This window comes from Pseudophryne corroboree, chromosome 12 (assembly GCF_028390025.1).
Source record: "Pseudophryne corroboree isolate aPseCor3 chromosome 12, aPseCor3.hap2, whole genome shotgun sequence".
NCBI classification, from domain to species: Eukaryota; Metazoa; Chordata; class Amphibia; order Anura; family Myobatrachidae; genus Pseudophryne; species Pseudophryne corroboree.
In genome coordinates this window covers 120,671,476-120,685,974 of record NC_086455.1, presented here as the reverse complement: position 1 = coordinate 120,685,974, position 14,499 = coordinate 120,671,476, and the positions used below count along the sequence as shown (strand labels likewise).

Below are 14,499 nucleotides of genomic sequence, written 5' to 3'. Positions count from 1 at the left end.
AAGGGTGAAAGGGCCAGGATAAGGGTGGCAGGTCAAGGGTAGGGGTGACAGGGACATGACAGAACACAGGGCACGGGAGAGATTGGTATTAGGGACAGAACAGTGGTGACAGACAGATGTGTCTTACCGGAGTCACTGCTGCTGGCTGCTGCTGTTCCACTCCAACCTGTTGGCATCTGCTGCTGGTGGAGACTTGGCATGGCTGACTCTCTTAGGCTGTATTCCTGCTTCCTCTGCCCGTCCGCATCACTCCCCCCCTCCTCAGTCACACACCGCAGACCTCGCGCAGCTGCCGGGCACTGTGGTAAGGTGAGACTGGGAGTGACTGGTTAGCCCCCAGGAGATGCTGCGGCTGGAGGGAGGAGGGGGTCATAGCATGCACGTGGCGCGGACCTCACGGCTGCTGGGCACTATGGTAAGGGGAGACTGGGAGTGACTGGTTAGCTCCCAGGAGACGCTGATGCTGGAGGGAGGAGGGGGTCAGAGCCTGCAAGCAGCGCGGACTTCTGCAGCGCTACCCGCCGGCTAAAGTGTGTGAAGGAGCTGGGCGCCACTCACTGCGGGTGGCAGCGCTGCAGCTAGCGGTGGGGTCACAGGGGCTGGAGATAACAGAGGCAGTACGGAAAGTGCACAGCGGCTGGTGACCCACAAAACTACAGCTAAGAAGCGTGGAGTGTGCCAGAATGTGACGCTCCTCCCCGCCAGAGAGACCCTGCTGAGTATGCTGATGTGGGGGTCAAGTATGGCATACCCCCTCACACACCCCCATACCTCCCAAATGTCCCAATTTTCGCGGGACAGTCCCATTTTTTGGGGTCTGTCCCGCTGTCCCACCCGCGGGTCGCAGTGTCCTGCGGTGGGGGGGGGGGGAGCAGTTGGAAAGCTCCTGTACTCGCTGTTCTGCTTAGCAGAGCAGCGGTGAATAGTGGAGACAGAGGGAGAGGGGGCATCAGGGGGTACAGATTAAGGGGGGGTTCCAGCAGCAGAGCCGGATTAAGGGGGGGGGGGCAGGCGGTACGTACCGTTGGCCCCACAGTTTTAGGGGCCCCCCCGGCTCGAGTAGCTCTGTCCCAGCTCAGAAGCTCCCCCGTCCTGCCAGCAACAACGGCAGCATTGTGCTACAGTCAGCACACGCTGCTGCATATTGGCAGGTCTGTGGTGTTACAGGGAGGCAGCAGTCTCCCTGCTTTCTTCTGCCTGTGCGGGTGTGTAGGGGGAGCGAACACCTCCTCTGGATTTACCTCTAGCTGAGGGGCCAAAATTCCATAAAAAAAAAAAAAAAAAAAAAAAATCCCGGAATTTGCATAATGGGGCGTGGCCTCGCATCCCGCTATTATGCCACGCCCCTAACCCACAGCATGCACAGCAATGAGATAGGGCTCCCCTGTCTCAAGTACCCTGTGCCCCCTGGACTCATAATCAGCCCCTGGGGGCATGCCAGCAACTCACAGAGCGCTGGGCAAGCCCCCTCACTGACGAAAACGGGGGCCCTCCCGTGAAGCCACGCCCCCCTTTCGCCGAGAGTGTGTGTGTGTGTGTGTGTGTGTGTGTGTGTGAAAGCTGGGAGGTATGCACCCTGCCTGTGCCATGTCCATACTATCTGCTTCTGCAGCTGCTCCTAGTGTCCTATAGATTTGGCCAGATCTGTGACTCATTTGACTAACTCCGCCCACTGTTGTGACTCCGCCCAGCGTTAGCAAATGAATCACAAGATCACAGATCTGGGCTATTATATAGGAGATATATATATATATATATATATATATATATATGTAGTAAATACTGCATGCATTAAAATGTACCAAATTAATAAAAGCAATGCACTGTAGGCACGCCCCCCAAAATGACAAAAACGGAGGTTCAGGCGCTAGGCCACGCCCTCAACCCGAGGCCATACCCACTCATCCTGAGGCCACTCCCCAATTCGGCAACAGGTCCCAATTCAGCATGGACAAAAGCTGGGAGGTATGGGTAACATATGTATAATGTATAAGTGTACAGTCTGGAACCTGATCCCTAGAGGAGGAGGTACTGTAGGGCCCCCCAGCCCCCCCCCCCCCCCCCCCCCCCCAGCCCCCAGGGGTTTCCCCTGTATCCCTGTGAGCCAGTCCACTCCTGTTTGCTCCTGGTTTCTGGGTCAGTAGTTTCAATATTACAATCTTTCAGAGCACTACAGAATCATGCTTTTCTTTTTTAACCACTTAGCTGATGTTTTCCCCCCCAAAAAAAAACGCTCAGAAATTGTTGGGTTTTTTTTATGAGTGAATTAGGTGAAGAACATGAATTTAACCCTATCCAAAATGATTTTAGTAAAAAAAAGAAAAAGAAAGTTTTTTTACATTTCCCCCAAACATCGGAACATCGATCGGGAACATTGCAACCATCGGCAACCATCGCAACTTTAGTTTTTAGAGCCCAGACAGCTGCCAGGCACACGGGTGGGGGATCCTGCCGTGCTGACCGATCAGCAATGTTCGGCAGCACGGCAACACTGGTGGCTGGGTGCTGGCAGGCAGAGGGACCTTCTGGTCCCTCTGACAGCAGCAGCGGAGGGAAGTTGCTTTTCCCTGCCGCTGCTAACACTGCTTAACTGACTGGTCACACCCTGTGCGACCAGGTCAGATAAAGCACTTGCATGCATGGTTGCATCTGATGCGACCATGCCAGGCAAGTGGTTAATCAATATCCACTTTATCTACTCCACCTCACCTATTTTGCTGCAGATAGCACCAACTTTGCTTTGATGGAAAGATAGCTGTTTGAGAATTGGGTTCTAGACCTCCTGGGTGTGTTTTTTTTATATAGACCAGACGCATTGGCATGTATAATAATGCACACGGGCCCCTAGGTCTAGGTGGGCACACCGTGCTCAATGCACCAATATTTTAATACTTTCCTCTCCGGAGTCCAGCATCGTTTGCTGCAGCCAAAATGGCCACCACGTATGCGCAGTACTGAATTTGGCCTCTGGAACATGGCTGGCGCCATGTTTCTAGAGACCTGTGCATGCACAGTAGACTCTGGCACAATGCTGGAGACTACTGTGTTGTGCAGAGGAGGGAGCCCACCCGGAGTCTGCACAGAGGCCCCCCTCCTCTGTTAAAACATGTCAAACTCGTGGCCCCAATCACATGATTTTGTGGCCCACATCTACTATTCTAATAAACAATTGAATGAGTGGGGCTCAGCTCCGATCGGGCAATAACCCTCATTCCGAGTTGATCGGTCGCTGCTGTTTTTCGCAGCATAGCGATCAGGCTAAAAAACGGCAGTTCTGCGCATGCGTATGGGCCGCAGGGCGCACGCGCCAAGTAATTTCACACAAAACTAAGCAATTTTACACAGGGCCGAGCGACGCTTTTAAGTCGCTCTGCTGATCGGTGTCTGATTGACAGGAAATGGGTGTTTCTGGGCGGAAAATGACCGTTTTTTCGGGAGTGTGCTAAAAAATGCAGGCATGTCAGGCTAAAACGCAGGAGTGGCTGGGGAAATGGAGGAGTGGCTGGCCGAACGCAGGGCGTGTTTGTGACGTCAAAGCAGGAACTAAACGGACTGAGGTGATCGCAATCTAGGAGTAGGTCTGGAGCTACTCAGAAACTGCAGGAAAAGATTTTCGAGCAGTTCTGCTAATCTTTCGTTCGCTATTCTGCTAAGCTAAGATACACTCCCAGAGGGTGGCGGCCTAGCGTTTGCAATGCTGCTAAAAGCAGCTAGCGAGCGATCAACTTGGAATGAGGGCCCATATTCGTTCTGCGCATATCCAGCAACTATTATATCGGGAGACAGGGAAAGGTCCACGGTGGGAGCTGCTGTTCATGCCCGGCTGTCTCTGTAATTCCAGCTTCACAAAGCTCCCCCCCCCCCCCCAGCCACATCAGTCCGTGCACTGGCGGATTCAAGGGGGGGCACCAAGGGCCTTAGTACCCCCCTGTCATTTTCTGGCAATTTTTTTTTAATTAAAATTGCTGCGCTGCTGGGGAAACAGTTTTAGTTGCCTCTACTGGCGGCAGCCAGTAACATAGCATTTGCTGCAGCAGGAGGCTGAGTAGCTCCGCATCCTTAAGCTCTGGTGAGTCTGCTCTGTGAGCTTCCCAGCTGCTCTCACCCCAAATGGCGCATGTAGTGGAGGTACTGCACACATGCCGGCAGAGCAACAGCACCTCTACCTGCTGAGCCTGGACAATGGTGCCAGAAAACAGGCCGAGGTGAGTGAGCATATGAGTGGGGTAAGGCGGTGGTGGGAGGCTGGCTGTTCTGCTAGGAGGCATCCCCTGTGCCAGGCTCCTATCTCTCACCACCTTGGCAGAGGCCCATGTGGGAGTGTGATAGCACTGTGCGGTCCGGTATACACATAGTAACTTTATCCTGCCCTGTGCAGGGTATGGAGAGACCTCCCCAGTCAGTGTGTGACTGTGTGTTCCCCCCATAATTATAGGTACTGCCAGTAATGTGTGTGTGCAGCAGTCACTGTCTGTGCATTGCCACTATTGCTGTAGCCATAGCAATAGGTCTGTGCTGTGCCTCATGCTCTGTGCCTCTGCTGGGTGTAGGGTGTTGGGGGTACTGGGTTTGATGCTGCTGCACACTGTCTTTATTCCCAGCTAAAAAAAAACCTTTCCAGCTTTCCAGCAGCAGCTCTTGTGTCTCTGTGACTCTTAATCCCCCTCAGCAGGGAGTCCTCAGGGTTGAGTTTAAATTCAAGTGGGATAATGGAACCTGGCCAAATCTTACCCTAACCCTCGCCCGGTACCTAACTCTAACCTCCCCTTCCGCAGCCTAACCCTAACCATTATTGCATATGACTGATCTTAGACCTTGATTATTCGGCCTGGTTGGGAATTTGAGTTTCACATGCCTGATATAGACCATTCATTCCCCTCTTATTTGTTGTGGACTTTATTTGTAGCTTTTGTGATTGGGATGTTTTCTCAACTCACACTGTACTCCAGTTCTTGCCTGCTACACCTCTGAATCTGTGACATCATGGAGGGGGCGGGACCGCCAGCAGGAGACAGTGTAGAGCTGCCCATAGCATCTTAGTTACATCAAAGAGCCGACTTCGAGCCGAAGGCGCACTTGCAAAAATGGGGTGTGACCTTGTGCCTGCTAGGCCACGCCCCTGGTATAAAATACATTGAAAAAGCCAGATCCAACATAAAATACAATGAAATAGCCACTTCTACATCAAATAATTGAAAAAGCCAGATCCGCGTAAAATATATTGAAAAGCCAGATTCACATAATACACTTCAGTTCCCCCATGTGTCACTCCAGCCAGTTCCCCCATGTGTCACTCCAGCCAGTACCCGCCTGTGTCACTCCAGCCAGTACCCGCCTGTGTCACTCCAGCCAGTACCCGCCTGTGTCACTCCAGCCAGTACCCGCCTGTGTCACTCCAGCCAGCACCCGACTGTGTCACTCCAGCCAGCACCCGCCTGTGTCACTCCAGCCAGCTACCCCGTGTGTATTTGGCTCCCTCAGTTCTCAGTCTACGTAGTGCTGCTGCATGTCTGGCTGGAGTGCAGCAGTTTACAGATCTCTTGTGGTCATGTGACTTTGAGTGTTGGGAGCCACATTTGAATGAAGAAAGAGCCGCATGTGGCTCAAGAGCCACGTGTTGGCCACCACTGCCCTAGTCATTGCACTATTAGCATCTAGAATTTTGTCCAGTTTGATATTTGTGGTGTTGTAAATAATTCTCAATATAAGATGTCTCTTTGCCGACAATATCCTTCTCACCATAAGCAAAGCCCTGGTCTCCCTCCCAAACCCAAAAATTAATAACAACAAATCTTAAGACCTCCATTTTTATCAGACCCCCTCTAAACTCAATTTTGCTTTCCAATGGAAAAAGACATCTCTAAAGTATTTGGGTGTTAATATCACTAAGACATACGGGCGACTGTACAGCGCTAAGTACCTTTTTTATTATTCTTTATTAGGGCCCTCAATATTCTAACAAATGGGCCCAGCAATCAGAAATAAATGTCCTTAGGTTATACAGTACAACTTGTTGTATTAAATTTGTTTTATTTGAAGTTTAATTTACAGAATAATATATTTTCTGAATTAAAGTTTATGGGCCTGCTTCTGAGTCGCAGGCAGCAGCATCTATTGGTGGTCGCCCACCAGCGAGATTATGCAAATCCCACTACAGACTCCTCCCCTTGTGTACATCTGTGCAGCTGAATGTTCAAGAACAAAGACGCCCACTTTTAGCTCCCGTGCATGCTGTAATACCGATTGGTGCATCATTATCAGCCACATCCTAGACATTCCTATAACACGCCCACTGAATGGACTTTTGCATGTACTTCTAGCTACCTCCCAGGAACACCATCAGTTTTCCACCACATTCCTGATATCGTCTGACCTGATCACAACAGCACATTTGTATGTATACTGCGTGTAATGCATGTGCCACAGGGGTTTTCAGAAAACTTTGCACATGTCCAGTTGCAAAAATGTCTCAAAACTATGTGAACACTCAGTCAGGCCCTATGGGTTTTTTACTTCTGTGAAAATATGTATGGGATACTTTATTCAATTAATTAATTCCTTATTAAATGGATGATGTTTTTTTCGCCAATATAGGTGCCAACTGGAAAGACGCGACTCTGGAACAGCTCACAAGAGATCTTGGCAGTATACACAACACCCACAAAATCTCGGCTCTTATAACTATAGCTACTTCAGCTGTTGCTGGTACACAACTTGAGACTTTGCCCCAAGAGCTGGGTGAGTAATAAAATTCTAACACTTCCCTGAGATGAAAAACTTATATCCCACCACCAACCAATATAATCAGGGTCAGACTGGCCCACAGGGGTACAGGGGAAACCACCAGTGGGTCCCACTGCCTGTGGACCACATCCTCCTCTAGAAATCAGGTTCCAGATTATGCACTTGAGTTATACACTATACATGTGTTACATCAGTGGCGTAACTAGAAATTTTTCTCCCCCAAGCCAAAAAATTCTTCGGCGCCCCCCCATTCCCCTATCCCCCATAATTGGCACTAGAAAAGGGATAAACATGCGCGTGCGCCGCAAAAAGGGGTGTGGCTTTGTTGGAATGGGCGTGGCTTCTCATAAAGGGGCGTGGCATTGCAGGAAAAGACTACCTCATACCCCAGTTTTGCAACCTGCACGCCCAGACGTTAGCCACCACAGGAAAGAAAAATAATCCTGATTCATGCCCCTTACGTTATTTGTCATTTTTCCTACTTATAGTAATGCCCAGTATACATTATGCAACATACTGCAATGGCCCTTAGACATTATGCCACACACAATAATCAGGGCCGGTTCCAGCGCTGTTTGCGCCCCGGGCGGGAAGTAGGGGGCGTGGTTTCATGCAGGGGGCGGGGTCAGTTACGCCTCCGTTCAGAGTAGCGCTGCTGAAACGCTGTGCGGTGCGCGATGACGTCATCGCGCACCGCAAAGCAAAGGTCCTCACCACGAAGAGAAACTAGACGTGTAGCGTCTAGTTCCCTTCGTGGAGAGGACCTTTGCTGGGCGGTGCGCGATGACGTCATCGCGCACCGCACAGTAAAGGTCCTCTCCATGAAGGGAAACTAGTTCCCTTCGGAGCGGGGAGCGGGCAGCGGGTCACAGCGGGCAGTGGCGGAGGGCAGCTGGGCAGTAGCGGATCTTGCCCTGGTGCGGCGCCCTCCGGATGGCGCAGGCGCCCTCCGGAAGGCGGCGCCCCGGGCAAAAGTCCTGCTTGCCCGTGGCAAGATCCGCTACTGACAATAATGCACACACCGTAATGCCCCCGACACATTATGCCACACTCCGTAATGCCTGTGACACATTATGACAGGAATCGCAATGCCCTTTATACATTATGCTACACACTGCAATGCCCCTGATACATTATAGCACATACAATGTCTGTGACACATTATGACACACACCGCAATGACCCTGAGACATTATACCACATACCACAATGCTCGTGATATATTATACAACACACCGTAATGCCTGACACATTATGACACACACCGCAATGTCCGTGATACATTATGCCACACACTGCAATAACCCTGAGACATTATACCACATATCACAATGTCCGTGATATACTATACCATACACCGTAATGCCTGTGACACATACTGCAATGCCCGTTATACCCTATGCCACACACTGCAATGCCCGTTATACATTATGCCACACTGAAATGCCCCTGAGACATTATACCACATACCACAATGCCCGTGATATAGTATACCATACACCGTAATGCCTGTGATACATTATGACACACACCACAATGTCCGTGATACATTATGCCACACACCGTAATGCCCATTACACATTAAGTCCTACAGTAAGGCTTCTAATTATTTTTAAATTACCTGCTCGTTGCCAGGGGTTTCATGCTCTTGGTTCCATGCACGGTGCCAGGGGTTTTCATGCTCAGGGTGTCATGCTCGTTGCCAGGGGTTTCATGCACTGGGTGTCATGCTCGTTGCCAGGGGTTTCATGCACTGGGTGTCATGCTCGTTGCCAGGGGGTAGTGCTTGTTGTGAGGGCTGTGCTCTCCCAGTGCCTCATATGCCCCCAGTGCCAGATATTCCCCCATAGTGCCAAGTACTCACATGCCCCCAGTGCCAAATATAGCCCCCACCCATCCCATGTGTCAGGTACACATATACCCCCCAATGCCACATATGCCTCCAGTGCCAGATATTCCCCCACAGTGCCAGGTACTCACATGCCCCCAGTGCCAAATACAGCCCCCTTTCCCCTATGTGCCAGGTACACATATACCCCCCCCAGTGCCACATAAGCCCCCTCCCCCTGTGCCACATATGCCCCCAGTGCCACATAAGCCCCCCTCCCCCTGTGCCACATATGTCCCCAGTGCCACATAAGCCCCCCTCCCCCTGTGCCGCATATGCCCCCAGTGCCACATAAGCCCCCCCTCCCCGTGTGCCGCATATGCTCCCCCAGTGCCCCCCATGCTCCCCCAGTGTGCCCCCGCTCCCCCCCTGTTTTGTGTTGGAGGTACACGGAGGGCACAGCGCGCGCCTCTCCTGTGTCCCTCCTGCGTCTCCGGCGGGTCTGTTAAAGGAAGTGCCGGTTCGTGAGCCAATCAGAGCTCACGAACGGTACTTCCTTTATTAGACCCGCCGGAGACCCAGGAGGGACACAGGAGAGGCGCGCGCTGTGCCCTCCGTGTCCCTCCTTACAGCAGCGGAGGGAAGGAGGAGACCGCAGATTGACATGCGGACGGCTCGTCCGCATGTCAATCTGCAGTAGATCAGTGGCGCCCCCGCAACCCCTCGCCCCCAAGCCACCGCGAGGACTGCGGGGTCAGTAGTTACGCCACTGTGTTACATTATGCTGCACAGGACTATGGTGTATTTTCTATAGTGCGTTGCTGTTATTAATCTGGTACATTATCATGCATGCACTAGCAGTATTTACTATACATATACATATTTATCAACGGGCCCAGACCACATAGTTTCTAATGGGTAGACAAATCTCTGTGGTAGCTGGCCATAGCCCTAAGCATGGGCCCCTACAACTGCATTCCCCTGGTGGGCCTTTCATGTTCCAGTCCAACACTGAATATACCCCACCATCCACTATAGGCACCACCATACCATCACCACACCCTCCACTGTAGGCTCCACCATACTACCACCACCACACCATCCACTATGAGCACCACCATAACACCACTATACCATCACCACACTATGCACTATAGGCACCACCATACCACCACTAAAGGCACCACCATACCATCACCACCCCATCCACTATAGGCACCACTATACCATAACCACACTATCCACTATAGGCACCACTATATTATCACCACACCACCCACTACAGGCACCACCATACCATCACCACCCCATCCACTATAGGCACCACTATACCATAACCACACCATCCACTATAGACACCACCATACCATCGCCACCCCATCCACTATAGGCACCACTATACCATCATCACACCACCCACTACAGGCACCACCATACCATCACCTTTACACAGAACCTTCTACAATCAATATCTCTGTATAGCTACTGGACCTGTGGTACCATTTATGTGGTACTATTTATAACCACAAGAGGCCCTGATGTCTAGCTTAATAAGCACATGGTCAAATCCTGCCATAAAGGGTCACACATTAAATTTGATTACGATTACCCAGGGAAACTGATCTAATGGGTACATTTACTATCTGTCAGGTTTACAATGCCTCCAACAATCAGTGTCTTTGACCAATGGATTTTTTTAGATTGTAAGCTCTCACGAGCAGGGCCCTCTTCCCTCATGTGCTTATCCTTTGTCTTACTTTAATAATCTTCAACTGCACCACATCCAGCAGTCTTCTGCCACCTCATACTTATTCCAGTGTCATCTGCTGATGTAACTATGTTTATTTACCCTGTACTTGTCCTATACTGTCATCAACTGTAAGTTGCTGTTTTCCTGTTTGATTATTTATGTACTCTGTAATTGGGCGCTGCGGAACCCTTGTGGCGCCATATAAATAAAGGATAATAATAATAATAAAGGGCAATATTAATTAATGCTATTGTATTAATCACTATTGCTGTTTGGAAAACATTGGTCACGGTTGGCGATCATCGGCTACTTTGTAAACCCAAAGTTTAATAAATTTGTTCCTAAAACTGGTACCTCTGAAGTACAATAAGGTCATTAGGCTTTTATTGATACAACTGAAATATTTCAATTAACCTTTCAATTCGTTATAACGATTATCAATGTGAAAATATAATGTACATTTTTATTGTTTGGCAAAGTCCAAATTATATCGTTGCCCATTCAGTTGACTTCATCTACAAAATGCAGAAGTGCGTGAGGGGTCACACAATACACTTCTGTGTCGCTGCGCACCTCAGTTTGGAAAACTGCTACTAGATTATCACAGTAGATGTGAAACAAGAAGTAGGCGTTTTGGAGGATGAAAAGTTATCACCATCTTATAGGCGTAGCTGGGTGGAGCAGGGGTATTCCTTGCTAGGTACAGGGCAGTACTGGTGTGCCTTGTTTTATGGAGCCAAAATAATAACATTTTGTAATAAGGCTAAAAGGGGAGTCAGGGTGCATATTTTTGGGTGAGGGTCAGACACTTCCATTTTGCAAAGGGACTAGAACAGAGTTTCCCAAATCCGCCATTAAAGTCCAGGCTTTAAAGATATCCATGCTTGAGCACAGGTGACTTTATTAGTAGTACCTCAGTCAATTTGATTTAATCATCTGAACTCGAGCATGATCATCCTTAAACCTGGACTATAAGGGCTGAAACATACACGCCGGCTCCCGCCGCCCGGCAAAATCCCACCCGGCTTTTTACCGCTGCCGTGCTGCAGAGGCACATGCATGTCCTTTCACACGGCACGGCCCCGGCCCAGCTGCCGGGTTGCAGCCGGAACCATCCACTGGACGATCCGGCTGCCGGGCCGGGGCCGTGCCATCTTTGAAGGCAGAGAACCGTGTGTGTGAAGGGGAGCTTTCACACACAACGGGTTTCTTTCAAGCCATGTCTGCTGCTGCGCATGCGCACAGCATTACACACGGCTCAAAGCCGTTGTGTGTGAAAGACTCTGCCGGATGGCAAAAAGCCGGACAAAGTTTGTCCGGCTTTTTGCCATTCCGGGGAAAACCGGGTATTGTGTTGCAGTCCTATTGATGGCGTTTGGGAAACTCTGGACTTTTACACCCACTTTGAGCTGGACACGTTCCGGTTTTGCCATACACGTTTAATATATTGCAAATCTTTGCTCTAGGTGAATTTAAGCCCAATGCAAAAAAAAAAAAAAAAAACTAGCTTTAGATGCACAAAAGCATCACATAGTAAAATGCCATAATATCCCGTCAAGAGAAGACTGATGTATGATTCGTAGCACTCTGGGAAGGAAATCACTCAGATGCGAGAATCACTGCACATAAGCATCTTCTTAATGATTCTATACGTTTCTTAATGAGTTTTTTTCATCTTTTAAAGAAGCTAAAATAAATAGCAGCCCAAACAGGACGCTGGCTGTGCCACCATTACCGGCAGAGATACTAGACCTGGTCTCTGACGCCCTGCTGCATAAGGATGCTCTTGTGAGGATGGCAGCTGCTCTGTGTCAGTTCCTTACCCGGCAAGTTAGCGAGGAGGCAAGGAAGCTCATGTTCGGTTTCCTGGAAAGTGGTATGCAGCTCTGTGGCTTGGTTGTCATCATTTATTTATTCATTTCGCTTTAGCTATATTATTTATACATGGTTTTGTAGTTTACAGTATATGGTATAAAATACACAAGTAATACACGTAAAACTCCTGTATGTAATGGGCCTGATGCAGCATTCTGTGCGTGGAACTCAATGTGTATCTTGCCATATGCAGAGTTGTATGTTAGCTGCGGACAGACTATCCTATCCTTATACTTTGTTTGCTACTCATCAGGATGGACTTGCACCAGCTTGTACTTGGTGCACGCCCTGCACAGCCCACAGTTGCATCAGTTCAACCTCAATGAGGTTTACACATGTGAGAACACCCCACTACAGCCCAGATATGGCGCTTCAGTCACAAATTGAGATGCTCTTGAAATGTGTTGGCAGTACTTGTGTACACCTAGCTATGGGACATACGCACTGCAAAATCATACAAGTTATAGGGGCAGATGTATTAACCTGGAGAAGGCATAAGGAAGAGATAAACCAGTGATAAACGCAAGGTGATAACGCACCAGCCAATCAGCTCCTAACTGTTAATTTACATACTGGAGCTGATTGGCCGGTGTGTTTATTACCTTGCATTTATCACTGGTTTATCACTTCCTTATGCCTTCTCCAGTTTAATACATCTGCCTCATAGAGCGCTCCCCTGGTCTCTCCTCTTTCTAACAACAACAAAAAACAGACTGAAGCATGGGTGACTGAAAACTGCCTGTGTACAATAGCCCTTACACCGATACAAAGTATTATGAAAACTGCCTGTGTACAATAGCCCTTACACAGATACAAAGTATTATGAAAACTGCCTGTGTACAATAGCCCTTACACAGATACAAAGTATTATGAAAACTGCCTGTGTACAATAGCCCTTACACAGATACAAAGTATTATGAAAACTGCCTGTGTACAATAGCCCTTACACAGATACAAAGTATTACAAACACACTCATACACATTTTGTTTTACTAGGTGCGGATGCGGACAGCTGGGCCGCTGCCCAGTGTCTGGCTTTGGAGGGAAATCACAGTTACCTTGTAATAAAGAGGATCCTCACCCGGCTGTTTGACGTGGCGAATAAAGAAACAGAGGAACTCTGTTGCTATTTGTTGCGTGAACTTAGTAAACACACAGTAAGTAACAACTACTAGATGTGTCTGGTTAAACTTGGGGCTGGGACTAGCAGAAAGCAGAAGAGACTGTTGCACTTGATTCAAGGAGGTTACTGGACTTTAAATCTGTACTGAATACCCTGAATTTCTCTAAAAGAGCTGGAGAGAAAAAAAAATACAGGGATTCTGTATGTCCGGAGCCTTGGGGAGGGGGACACTACACTTGTTAGAGGATGGGTGGGTTGCGCCCAAAGAATTGCTGGAAGTTTGGAGTTCTCTATCAAAAAAGCAAATTGCAGCTGCTCAGCTACTGTAACACATTCAGATTCATGTCATGTCCTCTGTGTCATCTCATTACCCAAGTTGTTTCTCCCATCTCAGCAGCTGTTAAGTCACTGTCTTCTCATTGGGGGTCATTCCGAGTTGATCGCTAGCTGCCGTTGTTCGCAGTACAGCGATAAGGCTAAAAATCGGCATTTCTGCGCGCGTGCACACTGCAATGTGCACGCGCGAGGTACGGGTACAAAGGCATTTGTTGTTTTGCACAGGTTCTAGCGAAGTTTTCAGTTGCACTGACGGCCGCAAGAAGATTGACAGGAAGGGGGTGTTTCTTGGTGTCAACTGACCATTTTCAGGGAGTGTTTGCAAAAATGCAGGCGTGTCTGAAAAAACGCAGGCGTGGCTGGGCGTTCGCTGGGCGGGTGTATGACGTCAAATTCGGACACGAGTATGCTGAAGTGATCGCAAGCGCTGAGTAGGTTCAGAGCTACTCTGAAACTGCACAAACTGTTTTTGTAGAGCTCGGCTGCACATGTGTTCGCACTTCTGCTAAGCTAAAATACAATCCCCAGTGGGCGGCGGCATAGCGTTTGCACGGCTGCTAAAACTAGCTAGCGAGCGATCAAATCGGAATGACCTCCATTGTGTTATGTATTTTTTGTTCATTGTAAAATAAGAAATCACACAATAGGTTTAAAAATAGAACAAACCCCCAAAAATAGCAATTTTAAACTTCCCACAAATCTGTGTATCATGTGAATGTAATAAACTACCGTAATATTAAAATCCTGAGTTCTACATGTCTGCATTTGTTAACTGGGTTTAACATGATGATACTTGTTATACAGTATTTGTGGTACCATGATATACTGTACGGGGGGGGGGGG

The 14,499-nt window shown here is 48.9% G+C and overlaps 1 protein-coding gene across 3 annotated transcripts in view; it reads left to right on the top strand.

Annotated features, from left to right (window-relative positions):
* The window catches only part of HEATR4 (HEAT repeat containing 4), a 117,555-nt gene that overhangs the window by 48,081 nt on the left and 54,975 nt on the right, over positions 1–14,499 (top strand). For 2 of the 3 annotated variants that reach the window (XM_063947939.1, XM_063947938.1), the window contains exons 5-7: positions 6,595–6,738; positions 12,007–12,198; positions 13,194–13,354. In XM_063947939.1, coding sequence (XP_063804009.1) covers positions 6,595–6,738; positions 12,007–12,198; positions 13,194–13,354 — 497 coding nt within the window. The remainder of the gene's footprint in view (positions 1–6,594; positions 6,739–12,006; positions 12,199–13,193; positions 13,355–14,499) is intronic. The other variant, XM_063947940.1, reaches the window with a different exon arrangement.